Source organism: Neophocaena asiaeorientalis, unplaced genomic scaffold (genome assembly GCF_003031525.2).
Source record: "Neophocaena asiaeorientalis asiaeorientalis breed wild unplaced genomic scaffold, Neophocaena_asiaeorientalis_V1.1 scaffold633, whole genome shotgun sequence".
NCBI classification, from domain to species: domain Eukaryota; kingdom Metazoa; phylum Chordata; class Mammalia; order Artiodactyla; family Phocoenidae; genus Neophocaena; species Neophocaena asiaeorientalis.
In genome coordinates, this window is record NW_020173395.1 from 954,786 (window position 1) to 979,899 (window position 25,114).

At 41.6% G+C, this 25,114-nt stretch overlaps 1 protein-coding gene across 1 annotated transcript in view; it reads right to left on the minus strand.

Moving 5' to 3' along the window:
* Nucleotides 1-25,114, minus strand: part of MSRA (methionine sulfoxide reductase A) — a 374,143-nt gene that overhangs the window by 171,108 nt on the left and 177,921 nt on the right. The window contains exon 3 of the mRNA XM_024746918.1: nucleotides 19,175-19,294. Coding sequence (XP_024602686.1) covers nucleotides 19,175-19,294 — 120 coding nt within the window. The remainder of the gene's footprint in view (nucleotides 1-19,174; nucleotides 19,295-25,114) is intronic.

The window sequence follows — 25,114 nt, forward strand, 5'->3', positions numbered from 1 at the left end:
GTTCTGTTTCTTTAAGAAAAGAAATTCCTTTGAGCCTTTATTTTCCCACTGAAAAATAGTTGACAAAGGGATATCTTACAATGAAACCATTTAAATGATTCAGAAAAACCAAGCATGGCTCACTCTGTGGTATCACTGCTTTGAGCACAATTGTGTGGATGAATTCTACCCTTTCCCATTATCTGAACACAACGTGTGGCAGCAAATTGCATTTTGTGGTAACAATGCATCTACACTGGCAAGAACTCTATTTTCAGCTGCCAATAAAGGCGATGGAGAAACATTCAAACCTGAAGACAAATGACCATGCGAGGAAACACAGAGCACCTGCGAACGCGTGTGGGGTTTGCCTTCTCAGCCTGTGCCATTGCATTCCAAGCTGCATCTTTTCCAGAAAGCTAAAGATAAGGGTCCCAAGAGGTGAGAAAAGGTTTCTGGTATAAAGTTGTGTGATAATGAAAAGAAGCTAAGTTGCACCTGGATTCCAGGAGGACAACATGAAATAATTCTATGCAATAGGTCAGCTCAGCGAGGTATCTGGAGATCCACTGAATGGCTTAGCGTAACCTGTTGAGAAGGTCAGCCCGTAGCCTTGCTCAGAAGGAATGCTGGGTCACAGAGCCATACTGAAAGCCCATGATGGTGAAAGAACAACTCATGGCCTTAAAGTGTTTGAAGTCAGGGTTGTTTTTGAAAATTCTTTATGGTGCAGAAGTTGTTTGCACGTGTATTTAATTATGCAATAGCAATCTGCAGAGATCTTACTATTTGCCGGGCACTGCTCTAGATGATGAGGCTAGGGTAGTGAATAAGACAGCTGCCGAGGTACACGGTAAACAAATAATCTGTCAGAAAAGAGAAGGATGGTGTGGCGAGAATGTACAGTGCGGGGGTGGCGGGGGGGATGGGGGGCAACCGAATCTAGGGAGTGGGGGGGGAGATGCCACAGACATGAAATATTACAGACGAGCGATGACTGGAATGAAAGAATAGTGTCTCCCCTTGTCTCTTCTACTCTTTCTAGAAAACATTTGTCAGTCACATACTCTGCCCCCAAATGTCTTGAGTGCCAATAAAAGCTATTCCGTTAGATGAGAATGAAGTGGTCCCATTTGGTTTAAAAATGAATAAATGAATTGCTTGCTGTAGTTGGAACAGTGGAAGGCAAGTACTCATATACACGTCCATCTCCTCCATTCATCCAAGATGAATTCCTTTAACACAGGAATGTCCTGCTCATCTTCAGATTTACCCATTTAGTTGCTTATTCAACAAACATTTATTAAATGGCACTAGGGTTATAAAGATAAATTAGAGGTCTTAGCCCTTAAAGGAACTCCTGCTCCAGGCATGGAGAAAAACAGTCATCGTGCTAGGGTAAGTGCAACGAGGGAAATATGCTAAGGGGGACAGGGAGATGCAGGGAGAGCTGGTCTAGCCTCGGGGCCCAGGCCTGGGGTGAGGGAAGGTTCCTGGACGAGGGAAGGCCAGTTCTCATGGTGTCTCCGAAACAAAAAATGTGCAAATAATTTTTTTCTGGATGAAAGAATGCATGGCCCACCCACTAACAGTAATGCTGTACACATAGAGAGCACATTCTCCCAGCGTGCTCATGAGGCCACTAAAAGGTACCCTTCTCCTTGTTTGGCAGATAAGGAAATCGGTGTTAGGAGACGCTAAACGCCTTACTCCTGGTCCCCCAGCAGATGTAAGGGACTGTCAGAACACAAATGCCTCCATCTGCTGACTTCTATTCTAATGCCCCTTTCTGTATATCTCTACTGCTTTTCAGAAAGAAAGTACATCCCTGGGGTCAGGAGCACAGTGGAAGGCAGAACACTAGGGCCCATAAAGAATCCCCAGAGATGAAATGACCAGCTCCAGTCCTGTGTCGTGGAACCTGAGTCATACACTTATATACTAAGGTCGATGGAATGGTGCTAAAAACTCCTCTCATAAGTACCTGACAAGCACAGACAAAACCCCCGATATCCCTACACGGCCCTATTTAGTCTCCAAATCAACTCCTTCCCTGTCTATGAGCTGCTCTCTTCAGCCACTGCAGCCTCTCCTCCCGCTGGGTCTTCACAATAAGAACCCAAACAAACTTCTCTTTGCACTGTTCCTATGAATGGCAGAGAGAGTGCCCGCGTTGTTTGGGACATAATTACGTGATTAAGCACTGCATCCTCTCCAGGAATTCTAAAGTGCCATAATCACAACAGGAGGGGGTGGTGGGTAAACAATGGGTAATCACTGCTGTTGTCAAGGTTTTAAACTTGAGTCCAGGACTATGTTGGTCCCCATTAAAAGGGAAGAAGCTTACTTCTTACCCCAACTATGTTCACATCAAGAAATATATATAATCAAGAATATAACAAAACACTGATTGCCCTTAATGACCTTATTATTCTTTCATTAAATGTATTATGAAAACTGGGCAATGTATTTTAGTGGGGTGTTTTTTGAGTGTCGTACATGTTTAATGTATGGTTAACCTTTGCATTTAAACATGATGGTGTTGGTAGAAGATTCCTATAACCACGTGTGGATAAAGAGACCACATGCCTTTTACTATATTGCACATATGTCAAAAGACTGTGGGGGGGCCTCCCTGGTGGCACAGTGGTGGAGAGTCCGCCTGCCGATGCGGGGGACGCGGGTTCGTGCCCCGGTCCGGGAAGATCCCACGTGCCGCGGAGCGGCTGGGCCTGTGAGCCATGGCCGCTGAGCCTGCGCGTCCGGAGCCTGTGCTCCGCAACGGGAGAGGCCACAACAGTGAGAGGCCCGCGTACCGAAAAAAAAAAAAAAAAAAAAAAAAGACTGTGGGGTTCCCTAAATGTACATGTCAAACTATACAACTTCTAGGAAAATCTTTGTGAATGTGGATTAGGCAAAGATTTCTTAGATATGATGTCATATCTAAGAGGACGATCCACAAAATAATAAATTGGCCCTCATCAAAATTTAAAACTTCTACTCTTCAAAAGATACTGTTAAAAGAATGCAAAGACAAGCCACAGACTCAGAGAAAACATGTGCAAATCATACATCTGATAAAGGGCCTGTAAACATAATATATAAAGAACTCTCAAAACTCTAAAATTAGAAAATAATCCAATGAAAATGTATGAAAGATTTGAATAGACAATTTTATGAAAGCTATATAGATGGCAAGTAAGAGCCTTAAAAAATACTCAATATCACTTAGTCATTAGAGAAATGCACGTGAAAAGCACAAAGCTGTATCAATGCACATCTATTAGAATGACTCAAATTGAAAAGACTGACCATACAAAGTGTTGGTGAAAATGTGGAGCAACTGGAACTCTCACACATAACCAGAAGGAATGTAAAATGGTACAGCCACTTTGGAAAACAGCTTGGCAATGTTTTAAAAAGTTAAACATTTACCTACCATGTGACTGAGTCATTCCATTTCTAGGTATTTATCCAAAAGAAATAAAGGTATATGTCCACACAAAGACTTAGACATGAATGTTTATGGCAGTGTTATCTGTAATAGCCAAACTGAAAACAATCCAAACATTAACCAACAGGTGAATGGATGGTATATCTACACAATGGAATACTGTTCAGCAATGCAAAGGAACAAACCCTTGACAAATACAAAAACCACCGAATCTCAAAACGATTGTGTTGAATAAAGGAAGCCAGACAAGTATGATAACCATATGTGTCTGATTCCGTATAAAATTCTACAAAATGCAAATTTATCTAGAAATTTGAGGAAGCAGATCAGAGGTTGGCTGGGCATGGGGGTTAGGGTGCTGGTGGCAGGGGGCAAGGGGGGATAAGGAAGGCAGGGAAGAGGAATTACAAAGGTGCATGAGACAACTTTGAGGGTGATGGATATGTTCAATATTGATTGTGGAGTTGGTTTTACAGTGTCTACAAATGTTAAAACTTATCAAAGTGTATACTTTAAATATGTATAGTCTACCATATGTCAATTATATCACAATAGAACTGTTTCTAAAAATGTAGTATATTTAAAAAAAAAAAAATGACCAGCGTCCTGACCAAGTCCCTGCTATAGGCCAGCTGTCTGACAGTGGTAAGTCATTAACCTTCTGGAGTTTCTACTTCCCACTGTGTAAAAAGAGATGATTCCAAAGGCCCTTCCAGCTCTGCCAATTTGGTTGAGCCATGGGTCACTCATTCCAGCCGTCATCACAGTTCGTCACGACCTCAGGACCTTTCAGTCATCCTACAGACCTGGCTGAGACGAAGGGCCCTGAGCTGATGCCTGCCTAGAAGACCCCAGTGATGTCCCTGTCCTGCCCAAATCACCATCCAGTGTGCATCGTGATCTTCCCGGAGTCAAGAATCGACCTTGACTCCATGTGGCTGCTCCAGACCAGCCTGTACCCTTTGCCTCTCTCTTCTCTCCCCACCACCTTGTGTTTGGCCAAGTCTCCGCCAGCCAGCCGCTTGGAACCTGAGCTCAGGTCTGATTCTGGAATATAGATTGGCCCCTCCTACGTGCAGGACTTAATTGGGTGCAAAGGCAAAACCCTCAGTTTGTCATGACCTAATCGTAGAAGCCGCCCTGACTCACCCACACCCCCCTCACACCGGCTTGGTGGCAGCACACACTCAGAGATGGGTTTAAAGCTTCTTCTCCCTCTGAGGGCCGACTTGACCCCTACTTCCCCCATTTGACTCTCGCTTCAATCTCTTCAACACACCGGCCTATCTATCCATTTAACTGACTTCCTAGGACCCTCTCCTTTGGCCTCTCACTTCACTCTAGGTTATTTTATTTCCTTGGACATGATATACAAGATTGTACCCCTGGCCCATCCATCGAGGCTAAAGGTTTCTCACTGATTAGCCATCTGAACTCAGTAACCATGTACTCGAGAAGGTATCCTTCACCCCACCTGCCCTTCTCCCTCTTCACGCTGAGCACTCCAGCCATGCCCTTAGGCCTACCCACCTGTTCACTCCTGCTTGTCCAAGCAGCTCAGGCCCCGCCGGACAGCCAGCTCACTGCTGCACCCGCCTGGGCCCAACCTGCAGCAGCTTCGCCTGGCAACTCCGGCTTTAGCCCAGACAGCCAGAGTTCCAACAAACAAGTTAAAATGTATCTGGAAACGCCGCAGAATAGAAAACTTTGAAAAAGATTCAATGCTGAGTTTCTGGGGGGAAAAAACCCTTAGAATCAAATATATCTTACAATTAGTTTAAACTAGGTGCACATAATTGATAATAGTTTCATTCTACAATAAGATTTTTTTGGACAATTAAGGAAGTGGCATACTATTACACAAGGTGAACTGCCACAGGCTAACAGCTGGAGTTCTCATAAGCTACTGGACATGAGGGAAGCCCAGTTTAGCAGAGACTTAATGACACAGGTATAGTCTGAGGGCAAACAGTATACTCTAGGTATAGATATAGTTTGAGGGTGAATTTTAATAGAGGATTGGCTTCTAGAAGAGTAGCTCTTTAGTCAAAACTTTGAAGTTATCCCTAAGTTTGAAGTCTATTTTCTAAAAAAGTAAAGGTGTTACCGAGTCCAAGCTCATACCGCCCGCTGCACAACAGGTCAATAGAGAGGAATAGGACTTTATTCGGAAAGCCAGCAGACCATGAAGATGGTGGACTCAGGTCCCAAAGAAACATCTTGCCTGAATTCAGGTTTCTTTTATACTAAAATCAGAAGGAATAAAGTCAAACATTTCCTGGTTCAGTCAGCCTCCAGAGGGGATGTGCTCATTTCTTCCTCCCTGCAGTCATTCACAGGTGGGCCTGGTCAGGATGTTTCCTGGGAGCTAAACCAAGGTATTTTAGCTGAATGCTCATTACCTGGGAGGCAGGGTTCCCAGAGATGGGCCATTTTGTATAATTTAAGCTTATAGGCAACCTCCCTTTAGTGATTACCTTGTAACAGAATACAAAGGGTCTTCCCTATTACAATGTATGAGCACCTTCATGAACACAACAACTAATCCCTCCTGCCTCCCACTGTGTCTGGCACCGGGACTTTTGCAGAGCAGGTGATGAGTTTTTAAACGCCTTCAGCGGAGACCCTAACATGCGTGTGCACACCTACTACATGTATGTAAAAGTGCTGAGTGTGTAGCAGCTTAAAAACGTGCCAATTCATTCATTTCATCATCAAATGAAAAGGTTAGTACCATCAGAGCTCACTACAGCGATTGTGTACACGATTAAAGTGTCATAAAAGGAGGCACATAGAATTATTTTTTGTTTTAGTTCAATACTATTTGGTTTTTAAATGAAGGCTTCATCTTTTCTACATCTTATACTGTATTTTGAAAACCGAACCACATTCTGTAGTTCTTTTCAAGAAAGTTATCTTTCATTTTGTGCTTAGAGTAAAAATTCAGTGTTAAGAAAATTTATTTCAAATATAGTTTGCATATATATCAAATACCCAAATATTATTTCCCTTTCCAGTGCTCTGAATGTCATATGATTACAACATTCGGAAGTGACATGAAAAGGTCAGGTCTTGCAAAGACAAATGAAAGACGATAAGTCCTCGGACAAAAAACACTTTATAAACATACACACCGATTCTGGGATTTCCTTTATTCTTACTGAATTTCATTTGTTTTTCTCCCCACCAGTGCAAATGGCTATTCCCTTCCCTTTTAGATGGTGGGCACCCTGGTTCTACCTCTGCCCAAGTGTGGTGTCATCAGGTCAACCTGATGCGTCCTTGGATTACCCAGCAGGCACTGAGGTCCCTGGCTATCCAATTCATGCAATGAATCGTCCATCTGTTGCCCTAAATTCAGGCTACGTGACCAGCACATCTGCGCCTGTCAACATAGGAGCTGTCTCGCTTACGTGCTTGTGCAGCTAGCGCTGTGAGGTGTTCTCCCTCTCCCCTCCTCTGCCCTAAGGAGCAAAGGAAACATTGCTGGTTCTCTATTCCATGGATCTTGGGCTACATGCAGCTTTTTCACTCCACTTTCATCACTAACCAGAATTCTGTGCCCTGTACAACTGGCCCAGGCACAGTGGCACTCAGTAGTTTTTGCTTGTTTGTCATGTGTGATTCTTCACTTAGAAGCGGAGCTTTTATTCTGCTGCAACTGGTCCAAATTACAGAGTGAGCCTCATTCATCAATGACTCGCCTACACACAGTTGCTGATGTTTCCCATTTCTTTCCCATTTATTCTGACAGATCTTACAGTTCTTGTGTCCACTTTTTCTGGGCAGTGTTTGTCTCCAGTCCAAATCTGGAAACAAACCGAAATAATGAGGTTATATTTTTCTTTTCTGGAACTTTCGTATCTTACAGCATCTCAGGGAAACAGGTCCAGGCCCCCTTTCTGGAATTTCTGTGTTGAGGTTACCTGAGTACATAACAAAGCGGAACCATGAGCAACAGAGCCGCCCATCCGCGAGGTAAGAGTAAGGCCGGCAGAGCCTAAAGCACCAATGTCAGGAACACCAGTGAGCAGAGCAAAGCTGCAAACCCAAAGAGAAAAGCCCAGGACAGCAGCAGTCACAATTTGCAAAGGCCAAGTCCGAGAATGGAAAATAAGATATACTCTGTGATATGTGTCACCGTACATTTGTCCAAACTCATAGAATGAACAACACCAAGAGTGAACCGTAATGCAAACTATGGAGTCTGGGTGATAGTGATGTGTCAAGGTAGGGTCATCAACTGTAACAAATGTACCATCTGGTGGGGATGGTAATAGTAGGGGAGACCACAGGACAGGGGCAGAGGGTATATGGGCAATCTCTGTACCTTCCTCTTAATTTTGCTGCGAACCTAAAACTCCTCTAAAAAATAAAGTTTATTAATTAAAAAATGTTATTGAAGAGCCCAAAACAGATAGCTTCTTCCCATGCCGACCCCACCTGCACCCCCAGTATGTGGCTTAGCCATTATATAACCCGACTCTCCAAGGTAGACAGATGGTTTTCCCTGGAGCATTTTCAAACTACCAAATACAACTCAACAAGCCTTAAACAAGGTGACAGATTTTTTTTCTTCTGCACAAAGATACGCAAGTTCAGGCACCTATGACTTTTTGTCAACCCCCCCTTCAGCAGCAAGGCAGGTTCAGGGACAGGGCCTGGGTATGACAGTAGCCAACAGTTCCTTACCTCCAGAAAGGAGGAGGGGAGGGAGGGCTTTAAAATAAATATGCTCAAGGCACCAGAACTGAAACAAAATGGACAGAGACAAGTGATTGGGAGAAACTGGAGGCTCTGGGCCTCTGATGGGAGACCCAGAACTCACACAAAAATGCTTATGCTTAGGGCTCCTGGGTACATCTTGGTACCTGGGTATATCTCTGAGAAGGCAGAGGATAAAAGGCGCCATTCTCATGCCTTCCAGCACTTTATCTCTGGGTGGTCTGCCTGACAATCCTGGGGACTTTGTAACTTCCAGTATGCAGCCTTAAAGCAGGCACAAGTGTGGAATGTGGTCAGAGAGGGGAGCTCTCCTTTAGAGTATGACGTGGTCAGGAGGTCTTCTCCTTTAGTGTATGAAGTAGTCGGGGAGGTCTTCTCCTTAAGTGTGTGATGTGGTCGAGAGGTCTTCTCCTTAAGTGTGTGATGTGGTCGGGAGGTCTTCTCCCTAGTGTGTGAGTGGTCGGGAGGTCTTCTCCTTTAGTGTGTAATGTGGTTGGGTGGTCTTCTCCTTTTCAATGTATGTTTCAGCCCAGGGTGAAGTCGTCCCTGGTCCTCAACTGCTTTCTAGACTTAGCCCCAGGGAAGCACCTCCTTGGCCTGAAGAACGAGGACAGTGTAGGGGGAGCCCCCTCCACTAATCAGAGTACCTTGGACACTGTGTTTTAATAATAGACTTCTGTGCAAAATCTTTATCTGATGAAGACATTCTAATGCTTACCAAAAGTTTCAAGACTTACTGAAACAGATGACCTCTAAGATACATCCAATGAAAAGAAAAAGAAATCCATGTTTCTATAGATCAAGTTCATCTAAATAGTTTTGAACCACCAGACGTTTTTTAATAAACCATTTTCTAAAATCTAGTTTATTCCTAGAAGAACTTCATTGTTTAATTTAATATCTTTTGAAGTATCCTAAAATGCTCAAGAAAGGCATGTGAAAATGCATTTATTGGAAATACATAAAGAAAAAGCTTAGAAGGACACAGTCTGAAATACAAACTCTGTTTTCTTCAAAAGAAATGCCATCAGACGAGACGGCTGGGACCTCTAACTAGGGGGTGACACTCCGAGTAACTTTCTGCTCCAGAGGGCTTTGCACCCTTATAAGTGGAGGCGACAATGCTGCCCTATTTCACAGGCCTGTGACAAAGCTCAGCCTCTGGAAATGTTTTGTAGATTTTATAAACCAGCAATTAATGTAAGCTACTATTATAATAATATTTGTTGAGAGTTTTGTGTTATAAACTGTTCTAAACCTAAGATGGGCAACGTGTAAGTCACCAGTTCTTGTGACTTTCTAGGACTATTGTAATTATAATGGTACTGGAGTAGAAAAGTAATGTATCCTTAACCACAGGAAAGAAGAAGAAACACAGGGAAGGGAAGGAGAAGTGCGGAGAGAATATGACAAGAAGAAGAGGAAGGAGACAGCTACAAGAGGGCCCGACTCTCTTGTGGGTAAGCGTCCTCCTCAGGAAGCTTCTGCCCCAGAGACAGGGCACTGGCTCCCATGTGCAAAGCCTGAAGAGGCTGAGGTCAGCTCTGTCCCTCGGCGTCCCCAACAGACCCTGCAATTCCATGCATCAGAGCCCAGGATTTATTAAGCAAAGCCTGGTCCACAGCTGAGAGGACTCAGTGGCCTGTGACTGATTCACATGCTGATGAGGCCCCAGCAAATCTGAGGCAGGCCTGGCACACAGCAGTGACCTCTTCAGAAGCTGCTCCGTTCCTACTGGGTGATTCGCTCACATGATGGGCGACTGTGTTTTCATACGAGTCCCTTGCAGTTTCAACTTGGCAGATGGGACAGCAATTGACCCAGATATTTATTTTTAATGTAACTTAGACAAGAAAGAAAGAAAAAGAAAGGAAGGAAGGAAGGAAGGAAGGGAAAGAAAGAAAGGAGGAAAGGAAAAATAAATAAATAAAACTAATTCTCAGGCTTTAAAAATTGCCAGTCATTATGAAGTAATTAAGACCCAAAGTATCACATAAAATTCCTAGAGAAGCTCAACCCCCTATACGGCTTTTTTCTCACATTACATTATGGCTCCATTATATGTGATTTGAAAATATCAGTGTAGGCACATTCATCAATTGCTTTTGCAATTATGTTTTAAGAACTGCTTGCTATAGCAAATTCCTCTTCACATCACTCCTAAATCCTTGAGAATATAATCCCGAAACAATGAAAGAACAACTTATTTCTAGAACTGGATGAGTATAAGAAATGTTTTTATTATTGTTCCTTTTCATTTAATTGGACTATTCAAATTTTACCACCAGATATCCTGAAATATTGACACATTTAACTACTCAGAGTCTGTCAGTCTGTTGATCTTTGACCACTACACCTGTTCGCAGCAGTGAATTAAGCTGCTCAAGGAGAGAGGTGACAGAACAGCTAAACAACCCAGAGAAAACATCAAGGACATATGAAGAATATACTGAACATGCAATATCTTCAGAGACTCCACAAAGAATCAAAATTCATTTGCCACCTCTCCTCTTAAACGACAAACAACAGACACTGACATACTGGAGTCTTTGGCCGCTAAACCCGACAGGGAAGGAAAGGCATGAATGCTTCCTTCACCAGCTGAGGAGGGAGGTCTTGTGCTGCCTCATGTTTTGGTGTTTGCCAGCTGTCAGGCCTTTGAAGCTATAGAAATATCTTCTTCCTCCTCTGTCGTGTCTAATGCTGTACTGAATTATTGTAGCAAACTCAAAATATCTCTAGCAAAGGGCGCGCATGTCTATTTTGTTTCAGCTTTGGGAACTTTGGACAGCCCATTAGCACGGTGGTTCCACGGCTGTGTGAGCACGAGAGATCACGTGATTTTGTCAAGCCTCTAACAAGTACAGGTGCTCTGGGGTTCTAGAATCCAGGCATGAAGGGCATACTGGTGAAGACCAAAAGCTGCTCTGAGCTCAGTAAGACTGCATGAATGTGTCTTTCATTTTCACAATGTCATCTCCCTTGCAGACTGAAAATCCTAAGTAGCTGTGAGCGAGATGGTTACTCAGACCTTCAGCACCTGCCTGGTGGACAAATCGATTTGCAGACTGTTCCCAACTCCGAGGCCCCACGGCCCACAGCCCAGGCTGGAAACCAGACCTGCAGAAGCTCTGAAAGAGGGCAAGGCAACAACACCTGCTGGTCGAATGATTTCCTTTCTGGCTCCAAGGCCAGGAGAAACGAGAGATGCCAGCACACTGGTTAACATGAGAGGCTCCAGCACGCTCTGCTCTCACACCCTCAGCTCGGCTCCCGGCTATAGCACACAGCACTGAGAGCATCCAGCAGACACAAGAACTATTAAAAAACCCCAGGGCTTCCCCGGTGGCGCAATGGTTGAGAGTCCACCTGCCGATGCAGGGGACACGGGTTCGTGCCCCAGTCCGGGAGGATCCCACATGCCGTGGAGCGGCTGGGCCCGTGAGCCATGGCCGCTGAGCCTGTGCGTCTGGAGCGTGTGCTCCACAACCGGAGAGGCCACAAGAGTGAGAGGCCCGCGTACCGCAAAAAGAATAAATAAAATAAATTTTTAAAATATTTTAAAAAATTAAAAACCCCAGTACTCAATTAAAAAAAAATCCAGCCTAACTGAAATGATAATTGATCTCTCAAAATCTTAATTCAAACTCAACAGCCACCTCCACTCTGAATTCTTTTTTTTTTAATTTTTTGCAGTACGCGGGCCTCTCACTGTTGTGGCCTCTCCCGCTGCGAAGCACAGGCTCCGGACGCGCAGGCTCAGCGGCCGTGGCTCACGGGCCCAGCCGCTCTGCGGCATGTGGGATCTTCCCGGCCCAGGGCACGAACCCACGTCCCCTGCATCGGCAGGCGGACTCTCAACCACTGCGCCACCAGGGAAGCCCCACTCTGAATTCTTGATCGCCACCCTCACTTAAAAGGGCATGATGCGTGGAGAATTTGTATTTGGTCCTAGAACCCAGGTTATAACTATGAGTCACAGGACCCCTGACCTTGGAGCTTGCTTTCTGCCTGGTGGTTTGAGAGAGGTAAGCATTTTCACCCTGCCTGCTACAAGTTCAAGGTTAATTTTATGTCTAATATAAGAGGAGCAAAAAGTGATCAAATTGCTTATAGCAATAAATGAACACCAGAATTCTGGCATTTTCAGTGATATGTCAATAACTTAGTAATTTACCTTGACTGACATTGAAAAGAGTACAATAAGACTTACTATGCACTAAAGAGAGATTTAATGTAGTCTGCAAGGAATTTAGAAAGAGTTTTACATTGCTTGGTAAAATCTGCTAATAACAGAACTCATCACTACTTTGAAAAAGAATGGGGTCATTAATCTCATGCAAGATACATAGACATGCACATCCACCCAAACACTTCAGAAATTGTCAAACTAAAAAAGTATATTGAGTTTTTTTATATTAGTGGGGAAATTATTCAATGCTTTGTTAGAGCTCTGAAGCATCGAGGAAATAAGGATTTGCATTTGGAGAGGGTGGTGGATATGACCTATTGAGAACACAGAAGAGAAAAAGAAGAAAACGGCTTCTGCTTGTTGCGTCGCGTGCATATTCTGTGGGCTGAGCCCAGGCCCCTGCCAAGCGATGCTTCCTGACCCATCACTTTTATCTTTAATATACCCAAGAGCTAGAGTGATAGAAAGCTTGTGTCCTGGATTTCCTACTCCCAATATGAAATAATTTTATTTTCAAATAAGAACCTCACCACAACCCTATGGGCTTCATAAAGCAGCACTGCCCCCATTTTACAAGAGAGGCAGCTGAGTCCAAAGAGTGGTACAGCCTCGGCATGGACACCACCGGAAGGTGATAGGAGCCTCCCACTCTCTGCTCCTCCCAAGCCCTGGCTCCAGCTCGGGACTTCTACCAAACACGTTGCATGAAAATCCACCAGAGTATTCTGTTGATAAAGAAAAGCGTCTGGGCCTCAGATTTTCTATGGTGACTGTATAAATCTCTCTTATGAGAGAAAGTTGTACAGTCCCTTTCATGCTTCTGGTTTTGGTGCCACTTGGCTGTGCAGATTTCTAAAAGCTTTTGAATAGACTGATAAACATGGAATTGTTCTGAACATCTGTAAGCAAAATACGAAAAGATATTACCCAGTGAATGAACATCCTGGGTTTTCTTGCCAGAAATGGGGTTATTTGTGTATTAGGCTAATGCACTGAAATTAACCCAGAATGCTTATCCATTGCAGAATGTCTTTTCATATTTTCATCTGTGTAGTCGTTATTATAAAATGTAAGAATAATTCTCTATCAGGGTATTCAAGAAACTGAATAGCTCAATTACTTCTAAAATCAACGTAGGAAAGCAACAGCATGCCATTTAATCAGTTGGTTTGCATAACAAATGTGTAGTTTGTGTGAGTGTGTGTGTGTGTGTGTGTGTGTGTGTGTAAAGCCAGGGTCAGCACAACTCTTTAAATGTGAAAGATCAAGCTTTCATTTAACTACAGAGAAAGAATTCTGGAAGACAGGTACTAGCATTTTTCAACTTGGTATCACATACAATGATATGAAGTACTTAGTACAATGTCTTGTATGCAGTACATTCCCAATCAGTGGTGAATTTAATTCATCAAGAAAGCCTACATGAAATTTAGGCTCTTCCTGGCTGTTCCCTTCCAGGTTTTTATGGGTTCTCCAGTGCCAGGCATACACTGAGCTGTTAGGGAACACCTTGTGAATGAATGAATCCTTAGAAATCATTTCAGGAACAGAATGATGGCCACTAAGACTTAAATTACTTCTCAGCACATGAATTAGAGACAGATCTGAGACACAACAAGAAACAGCAGCCAAACAGTGGCTGTGAGCAATGCTACCCTGCATCCAAGCTGAGACTGGGTTCTTGGTGCAGGAGCTGGTGGTGGGCAGCTCTCAGAGGACTCAGAATTCAGGCCTAAAATACCTGAGAGATGCAAGTTTCTCAGTCTGTGAGCTCCAGCACTAATTGATGAATCTGAGGAAAGGAAGTTTAAGCGCCTATTATAGGAGGGTGGTCACTTTTAAAACAGGTTTAAATGAAATGATGGACATGTGAGGGACACGGAGTCTCTAGGGAAATGCAAGGAGGCAATCACAGACTTTGGAAAATCATGGCAGTCAGGCCTCTGACTCTCAGCTCTGAAGGCCAAATTCCATTTCTACACTGAATGTAACCCAAGGTTAATTGAATATGAAGAGAATGACCTGTGTAGACTAAACTCACAATAGACTGAGATATACTTCTCAGAATAGCATTTCATTGAATTTGAAATGAGAAGTAGAACTGTCTGGCTGACCTGGTCTCCCTGCATTCTCTTCCTGTAAATAATCTCCACAGGAGGACAAAAGACGAGAAGTTTCTACGGAGTGTGTATCAGAACAAGACGAGTTAGTGATAGAACTTAAAAGTGTCATGGTGTCAGGCTCTGGGAGTCTGTCCAGCAGCCAAACCTTACGGAGCAACCGGGGGGGGTGGGGGCAGCAGGACCTCCCCTTTCCCAGGCCGGCCTGGCAGACCTGGCTGACCAGCCTCCCTGCTAAGGTTCTCTTCTTTTCCTTTTACATGCGTCAGGGCATTCTGTCAGGTTACTCTGAGGTTCCAAAGACCCAAAAGCCAAGCTCTCTTCTAAGTGATTGCCTATCTTGGCTCTGATGCATTACAGGCTTATTTTATACTTCATTCCCAAAAGGCAACTTTGCAAATGCTTCAGGAACTGCTTTCCCCACGGGCCTTCTACATGTGTTAGGCTCTAGACTCACACAGATCACCCAGCATGTAACAGACCCCTTGGTGAGCCGTTAATGAATGCCACCGTGGGGTCCACCTCCTCTCCTGGCTGTTACTAGAAGTCATATGTCTTTTCCACGTGCCGAAGCACAACTCCAATCGCTGGCCCATCTGTAGCCACACAGAAACACCATTCAGACATTGATATGCAGCCTGTCTGGACACACACCTGCTTTCACATTCACACGCATACCCACTAGCAAGCAGGCATGACCAACTTCAGCCAACGGTTCTGGTTCCATGGCTTGTGATCACCAATCTGTTCGCCAAGACAATACTTGTGGAAGCTCTGACACAAGCTCTGACTCTGGAAGCATCTCCCAGATGATCGGTCAGGGTAGAAGGGAGTGGTAAAGCTAGCCCAGTGGGTTTTGAGAACCCCTTCCTGAGTGCTAGCCCTGTAATTCTGGCACCTGCCCCCAAAAAACCCAATGGCACCTCAGGCTCAGGCGTCCTGCTCTGTGAAGGAAGGCAGTTGCCACACAATCCAGGTCCTTGGGCTTCTTTTCTTGAAGGAAGGCAAGAAGGAAGGAAGAAAGGAAAACCTTTACAAAAGACTCCTGGTTGTGACCAAAGTTTTACAAGTTTAATTGCAAACACAAGAGTAATCAATATGGAAATTAATGCAAATACTGGAGCATAGACTAGTATTTCTCTCACATGAAACCTCAGCAACGATTATACATCTTAGCAGAGGCTGGGTTTTTCTTTCTTGCAAGGCAGACCCCTCCAGGGCTGACTTGTTCAACAAGGCTTTGAGCACCTGAGGCCCCAGTAGGGAGGCCTAGCCAGTATAACCTGCTTTCTGTCTCCCCCATCCCTCTCCTTGGTCAAAAATCTTTAATTAGCTGGGGATCTTGTTTGTTCTCCTTTCCTGCTATTCCCAGGGATCTGAAGGCTCCACCACTTCTGTGCTAGAGAGCCCTTTCTATCACAGCTTCTGTCTGCCTTTTTGTTTTTCCCTTTCATGATCAGAACAAAAAAAAAAGCCTGGGGAAAGAAATCATCTCTCCTTCTGAGTCTGGATAAGACCCTATAACTATCTTTTTCCAATCAGGAACAAGTTTCCATGACAACCATGCTTCCGGATGCCACCGCTAACTTAGCAGGTAGTGTTCACATCAAATAGAGAGTTCTTTACCAACCTCCATGGTTTCTGTACTTCACTGTTGCTACAGGCCTCTAACGCACCAGATGTCTGCATGAACTGTATCTTAAAAGGGTTTCCTTTTTCCTTTTAAACATCAGAAAGACCCAAAAAAACTGCTTGGTATTTTCCTTACAGTAATCATTAAAAAGCATACCAAAAGATTCAAAACTATACATGAAAGAGAATATGTGGAGGAGGGAAGCATAAATAGGTGGATGGAGAATGGCTGGGCCGTGATGACAGCTGGGTGACTTACACCACAGTCAATGGCATAAGTTTTGAGCTGAGAGCTAATGAGATCGGGAGATATGACCTCAGGTAAGTTACTTATTCTCTCTGAGCCTCAACACTCCCTCTGTAAAAAAGCAGAAACTGAGGCCCTTCATGGGGCTGTCTGAAAGATTAGATGGAAAAAAGCAAAGATGCAAAAAGTGCTTGTTACAGTGTCTGGCACATAGTAGGAGTTCAACAAAGGGCAATTATCATGTTGTTCTTGTTACGGTGAAGAACTGAATTGAAGAGAGTCTGAGCAAACCAGCAACCACGATATTCTAATTGATGATTAACATTTTGCTGGTAGACAGTAACAGTATAAGCAGTAGATATCTGGAGGTTTTCTTAGCAACTTTTTGTCTTAGGCTATTAAGTCATGTCTGCAATTACAGGAAGGAATTTATTCATTTCCATTCCTAAGATTTAAGAGGATACACCTGGGCAATCTCCAGGGTTCATCTGAATCTCTCTATTTATAGTTCTGCATAAGCATTTGTTTAATTTTGAAACAGAAGGAGAGGAAAAAAATGGATTAACCATTAACGTATTTGTTCGATATTCCACATTCTCAACACCGATCAGAATTATTTCAATTCTTCTCCAGAAGCAAGAAAAAGAAGAATATGTATATTTTCATGATATTTTCATTGTTGCACAGTTCAAATTTCATTTCAAAATCAGAATTCATACTGTAGCAAACAAATCAACACGCTCATTATCGAACAAACTCCCAAACTCCAATTCCCCCCGCCGCCACCTACATTCGCAGTGCCCTCAAAGAGCTGAGAGGGCCCTCCACAAATAACACCAATGCAAACCTTTATTTTTAAACGATAAGACTATTTACATATTTTTTAAAATCCCATTTCTGTCAATGTGGTGTGGGCTGTATATTAGATAAACTCTCCCTATTAATAACTCTTAAGATAGTAAATAAAATATTCTTTTAAAAAATGTATTTTACAGTACGGATGTGCCTCAAGAAATTCAAAACAGAACTATCATACGATCCAGCAACCTCTCTTCTGGGTATACACACAAAGGAAGTGAAACCCGCATCTTAAAGAGACATCTGTGCTCCCAAGTGCACTGCAGCATAATTCACAATAGCCAAGGTATGAGACAACCTAAATGTCCATCAATGAAGGGATAAAGAAGATGTGGCACATACACACGGAATACTATTCAGCCTAAAAAAATGAAGGAAATTCTGCCATTTGCAACAACATGAGTGAGCCTGTAGGACACTATGCTAAGTGAAATAAACTAAACACAGAAAAAGAATACTGCACCGTTTCACTTGTAAGTGGAGTCTAAAAAAATCGAACTCACAGAAGCAGAGAGTAGAATGGTGGTTACCAGGGAAATGGGGAGATGTTGGTCAAAGGGTACAAACGTTTATTTATGTAAGATGAATTAGCTGTAGAGATACAAGGTACAGCATGGTGACTGTACTTAGTAATACTGTATTGTATACTTGGAATTTGCTAAGAAAGTAGATCAAAGGTGCTCTCACCACACAAAAAAAGTACATGAGGAGATTGGTATGTTAATTAGCTTAACTATTAGTAATTGTTTCATTATGTATATCGAAGTATCATGCTGTACGCCTTAAATATATACCATTTTTATATTTAAAATGAAAAAAAATTTTTAAGAGAAAAATAATGTGTTTTAAATGCAACCAGAGCTGGCAGAAAGATAAAAGGGAATTCTTGAAGGCCAGAAATAACAAAACAAAACAAATTCCAGAAAGGTTATCTGGTAATTGAGCTAGAATTTGTCATGGAGGCAACTGCCTATCCCGGTCAGCAAATATTTTTCTGTAAAGGGCCAGATCATAAACATTTTAGGTTTCACAGGCCATACTGTCTCAGATGCATCCACTCACCTGCAACTGTGGCATGAAAACATTCACAGATAACATAAATAAATAGTCATGTCTGTGTTTAAAAAAAAAAAAAACTTTATATAAACAGGCAGCAGGCAGGATTTAGCCTGCAAGCCACAGTTTGACAATCCCTTCATTATAGCCTGATTTTTAGTGTCTTTCCCTCAAGAAAACAAGTCTGGTATATGACATATTTGTCCCAGGTGATAGAGTGATGTGGTGATGGTCCCAATTTCTTCACATCTCCCTGTACACCTGCCTTTGGGAAGTCCCTCCCACACAGATTCTGGGCTAGACCATGTGACCTGCTTTGGTCAATGGGACCAATAGTGAATGTGACTCAAAGACTTGAAAAGTACTAGCAGAATGGTGCTTGCCCTCTCTTACTGCTCCTAATCTCTGCATCCGCCATCACATGAATTCACCCAGGCCAGTGTGTGAAGACACACGTTCCATCATCCCCATTACCCCAGGCAAGAGGAAGTGACAGCCAGCAGCAACTGCCAGATGTATGAGAGAAGCCATCAAAGACCAACTAGCCCCCAGGCAACCCACCAGTTGACTGGAATCACATGAATGAACCCAGATGAAACCAGCAGAAGAACCACCAGGCTGAGCTTAGTCTAAATTGCTGACCCACAGAATCATAAGGTAACAAATGATTGTTTTAGCGATTAAGTTTCAGGGTGATTTTTCTGCAACAAACGCTAAATGACACATTCCGTAGGAAGTCTATTATCTTCTAAAAATATGAAGTGAAAGGCCAGCAAGTATATTTATAGAAACAGGCAAGAGAAGACTGAGAAAACACACAAAAAAATTATTTCCATTTTAAAGATCCTGTCATCCGCCAGCAGGGACAAGTCGGTCCTTGTTCCTTATATGATAGAGCAAATTCTTCCTACCTGAGCAGACTTCCTCATAAGTAGGATTGGGAGTGTAGCCTCCTGCATAACCAACTTGAGTTGAATATACTCCTTTCAGGGTCCAGAATTTCCTTTCAGCTCCCCAGAAACAGCCCATTCCTAAGAAAAAATATGATACTGGTTAGTCCTTTATCAAAAACAAGGTGGTCATTGCATATCAGAAGCCCTGTTACACTAGAAAAGAGAAGTTGTTCCTGTCATCTGGTAATCAAAAATGACTAAGATTTTATGTTTTAAAGAAGTAGAGTTTTTAACATCTAAAAAGAATTTTATTTAAGGTTATTTTAACAGAATGCCTCTTTGCTTTAGTTGTGCAAAAACTTAGAAAGCCTCAAATTTTAATGGAGTTAGTAAAGCTCTACCTTTTGAAATAACGCAGCAAAAGGATAACTGCATTTGATGAATGATTTCAACACTCAGTTCATTATGGACTTGTCAAAACATAGTACGTTGTAGGAATAGCAGAAATTTATTTAATGATCAGCATCCTGGTCGTGCTTTCTTTAAAAATTCTAACAAAGGAAGGTAACACTAAATTACTGATTTAAATGGGAAAACTTCCCCAAATCAAAACAGATTGACACAGTATTTGATTAATGATTTCACATGTGTTGTTTTTTAAAATTTTTTAAGTTATTAGAAACTTTCATGTGATAAATCACTGCTCACCAAAAAGAACCTTTTTCTGAGTTCGAGTACTGAACATAATGAATAAGGAAAGAGAGACAGGGGAAGGCAGGGAAAGAGGGAACAACAAATAAAGAAACTCACAAAAATGGCATTCCATTCAACTAACAAACATTGGGCTCACACCAGTGGTTAGTTATTGGATTCCTTAGAACATACAATGAAAACTAAGAACCATCTCCCAAGGATGCACATACTTAGACACATCTAAAATGCTGCCATTACTTTTCCTGGGCTCCAAATAAAGAAACTTCATTTTTCTACCATGAGTTTCTAAACTGTCCACAACTGCTATTCTGTGGTCAATTCCTAGATGTAAACAAGATTACTGCCTCACTCAAGTTTTACATGGCTTTATTAAGTCATATATCATTAAGATCGTGGGTAGAACAACAGCTGGCAAATTAATATATTCCTCCTACTTTAACGATCACTAGATTTGCTAGATTCGATGACTAAAAGAAAAATTAGAGCTAAAAGAAAAATTAGATAGAAGTTTACTGAAATTCCTGACACCTGTTAATATACTACTTTAAGAATTCAGAGCAACAACCAAAAAGAAATGTGCATGATGTTATACATTATAAAAAATATATTTGCTCAACTGTGATGGGAAACATACTAACCAAAAGTAGGTTAACAGTTAAAAAATATGATAGAGCCAAATGATGGAGTTTAATGCAGTAAAAAAATTACTCTTGTGATAACAATGCAATATGGAAATATGTATATAATTATATCATAATTACCTAAGGCTAAATTTAAAAGGGAAAATCACAGTTATATGCATGTTTTTATAAAAATTCATACCAAAACAGACTAGAAAGAAATATATAAAATCATAATCATGATTATATTGCAGCAGTGAGAATATACAAATCTTTTTTTCATTTTTCAAGTTTGTATGTAATAGATTTACATTACTTTATTTTATTATGTTTTTCAGAAGCCAGGAATAGATTTTTTTTTTTTTTGGCTGTGTTGGGTCTTCATTGCTGCGCGCGGGCTTTCTCTAGTTGAGGCGAGCGGGGGCTACTCTTCATTGTGGTGCACAGGCTTCTCATTGCGGTGGCTTCTTTTGTTGCAGAGTATGGGCTCTAGGCGCGCAGGCTTCAGTAGTTGTGGCACGTGGGCTCAGTAGTTGTGGCTCGCGGGCTCTAGAGCACAGGCTCAGTAGTTGTGGTGCACAGGATGAGTTGCACTGCGGCATGTGGGATCTTCCTGGAACAGGGCTGGAGCCCGTGTCCGCTGCATCGGCAGGCGGACTCTCAACCACTGCACCACCAAGGAAGCCCAAATACATACATTTTTTAAGGGAAAGAAAAAAAATTCAAGGAAAAACATAAGCATATGCATTGTTCAAGTTACACATCACTAGATATCATTTTTCCTGTTTACAAGTGAATTGTTTGCTGCTAGTGAATATAACTAAATATTTACTGAGTATTTACTAAAATTGACTATCCTCAAGTCTCTGAAACAAGGATTCACTGCTAATTTTACTTCCCTGCATTCCTGGGATGAGGGAATTATATTAGTCAAGGTTCTCCAAAGAAACAGAACCAACAGGATTTATACAAATATATATATACAGAGAGATTCATTATGATGAATTGGCTCCCACAGTTATGGAGGCTGAGGAGTCCCATGAGCTACAGTCTGCAAGCTGGAGGCCCAGGAAAGGTGGTACTATAATTCTAGTCCAAACCTGAAAGCCTGAGAACCAATGATGTGAATCCCAGTCTAAGTCTGAAGGCCTGATAACCAGGAGCACTGACACTCAAGGTCAGGAGGAGACGGGTGTCCCAGCTCAAGCAAAGAGAGTGAATTCACCCTCCCTCTGCCATTTGGTTCTGTGCAGACCCTCAGCGGTTTGGATGATGCCCACCCGCACTGGTGAGGTTGATCTACTCAGTGTACTGATTCAAATGCTAATCTCTTCCAGAAACGCTCACAGACACACCCAGAAATGATGTTTTACCAGCTTTCTGGGCATCCCTTGGCCAAGTCAAGTCGACACATAAAATTAACCATCACAGGAATGATGACAGGGAATCTCTGGAGAAGGACAGGTAGAAAAGGAGCTGCGCAGCATTACCAAACATAAAAGGCCACAAAGGTATCCAGGAGCCGTGCGGTGTGCCAAGCTGAGGGACCATAGCCCCTGAAGTTCAGAAACTGAGGAGTTCACCGAATAAAATATTTCTGTATCTCACAGCGACTAACAGTGATGGTACCAAAGAGTACTGCACGCCTTCAGTATTCTCCACACATGGTATATAACAGGCTATTTTAGCAACCAGCCTTTCCTGACCATTGTCTATAGTACCACACAGACGGTCCCAGAGTCTGTATCTTTTACATCTTCACTACATCCTCGTGATGTAAAACTTAAAATGACCAAACATTTATTGCAGGTAGAGAGATATTTAACCCCCTTTTATGTTTAATAAGGATCAAGATAAGACCTCTGATAGCAGGGAGAATGAACTAGCTCCAGCTGGACAAAGGTCTCCAAGGGGGACCATGGGTGGCTGAAATAATCCTCCAGGGAACTGTTATATAACCAATGTCAAAATTTTTAGAAAGGTACTTAACTTAGGATAAGCAGTAGCTCTAAGAATAAAACTCCTCCTTGAAGCAATCAGATGTTTTATCTAGTGGCTTCCAGTATAACCTAAGCATTCTTTTATTTGGCTTCAAGTGTGTGTGTGGTTTAAACAAAGCAAGGTTTATTAATGGCAGAATTTCTCAGAATTTACAGTAGTCTAGTAAACAACATGAATATCATCAAAGAAGATGTAGTGTGCACTATTTTATTTAAAATATTTTATATTTTAACCTTTTATTATAAGTTAAAACAGATACAGAAAAACCACATAAAACAGATGCAAATTCAATGTCTATCATTACTCAAATGGCCTACTAAACACTACCCAGGTCAAGATGTAGAACTTTGCCACCCACCCCAGAAATCCCTCCTTGTATTACACCCCAGTCACAACTCCCTTCCTCCCCCCAAAACTAACCACTGTCTGAATTTTATAGTATTCACTTCCTTATGTTTCTTTATATTTTTATCACTCAAGTTATCCATCCTGATACTATACTTTGGTCTTGCTCATTTAAAAAAATCTGATTATGTCTTTAAAGTTCTTTCAATTGACAGGTTCCCTCTCCATTCTTTTCCTTTTAATTTATCTATTGAAGAAAACATGAGCCACTTGACCTGCAGAATTTCCCACAGTGTGGATTTTGCCAATTGCATTCTTGTGGTGCAATTCAACTTGTTCCTCTATCCTCAATATTTCCTGCAAATTTGCTGCTGGATCCAGCGGTGTGATCAACCTCAGATTTCATCCTTTAGGCAAAACTATAGGTGGTACTATGTAATTTTTTAAACTTTTTAAAAGTTTTTTTCCAGCTTTATTGGTATATAATTGACATATGACATTTATAACGTCATCACATATTTGACACACATATATACTGTGAAATAATTAAAACAATAAGGTTAGTTAACACATTTATCACCTCACACAATTACAATCTTTCTGTAGTGAGAATATTTTAAATCTACTCTCTTGGTAACTGTCAACTATAAAGTACAGTATCATTAACTATAGTCACCATGATGAATATTAGATCCCCAGAACTTACTCATTTTATAACTGGAAGTTTGTAAACAATTCCCCCAACAACCTCTGGAAACCACCATTCTACTCTCTGTTCTATGAATTTGTCTGTGTTTTTAGCTTCTAATGTCAGTGAAATTATACAGTATTTGTCTTTCTCTGTATGACTTATTTCATTTAGGATAATGCCCTAAAGGTCTACCCACATTGTCACAAATGACAGAATTCCTTTGTTTTTTATGGCTAATATTACATTATGTATGTATATATATACACACACACACATACATATACATATTTATATACACATCAATAACACACCATCCTTATCCATTAGTCTGTTAATAGCCATTTAGGTTGTTTCCATCTCTTGGCTATGGCTGATAATGCTGGAATGAACATGGGAGTGCAGATATCTCTTCGAGATACTGATTTCATTTCCTTTGGATATATACCCAGAAGTGGGATTGCTTGATTATTCAGTAGTTCTATTTCTAATTTCTGAGGAACCTTCATTCTGTCTTCCATAATGGCTTTACCTACTTACATTCCCACCAACAGTGCACTAGGGTTCTCTTTTCTCCACATCCTTGCCATCCTTGTTATCTTTTGCCTTTTCAGCAGTAGTCATTCTAACAGATGCGAAGTGATATCTCATTGTGGGTTTGATTTGCATTTCCCTGATGATCAGTGATGTTGAGCATCTTTTCATGTACTTGACCATTTGTATGTCTTCTTAGAAAAATATCTATTCAGGTCCTCTGCCATTTTCAATCAGATAATTTGGAGGGGGTTTTTTTGAGGGAGGGTTATTGAATTGTATGTGTTCCCTATATATTTTGGATATTAACCCCTTATCTGATACATGGTTTGCAAGTATTTTCTCCATTCCATTGCTTCTTCATTCTGCTGTTTCCGTGGCTGTGCATAAGCTTTTTAGTTTGATGTAATGTCACTTGTTTATTTTTGCTTTGTTGCCTGTGCTTTTGGTGTCATATCCAAAATATCATTGCCAAGGCCAATGTCAAGGAGGTTTTATTCTCTATGTTTCCTTCTAGGAGTTCTATGGTTTCAGATCTTTACATTCAAGTCTTCAATTCATTTCAAGTTAATTTTTGTGAGTGGTGTGAGATAGGGGTCCATTTTTTTGTATGTGAATATCCATTTCTCTCGACATCATTTATTTAATAGACTTTTCCCCACTGAGTATTCTTGGCTCCATTGTCAAGTGTTAGTTGACCATATACGCATGAGATTATTTTCGGGCTCTCTTCTCTTCTATTCTATTCTATTCTGTTCTATTTCATTGGTCTATGTGTCTGTTTTTATTGCAGTACCATATTGTTTTGATTACTATAGTTTTGTAGTATAATTTGAAATCAGGAAGTGTGATGCCTTCAGCTTTGTTCTTCTTTCTCAAAATTGATTTGGTTCTTTGGGATCTTTTTTGGTTCCATACACATTTTAGGATTATTTTTTCTATTTCTGTAAAAAATGCCATTGGAATTTTGATATTGGGTTTGATGTGGAATTACATTTAATCTATAGAATGGCCTTGGATAGTATGGACATTTTAAAATATTAATCTTTCCAACCC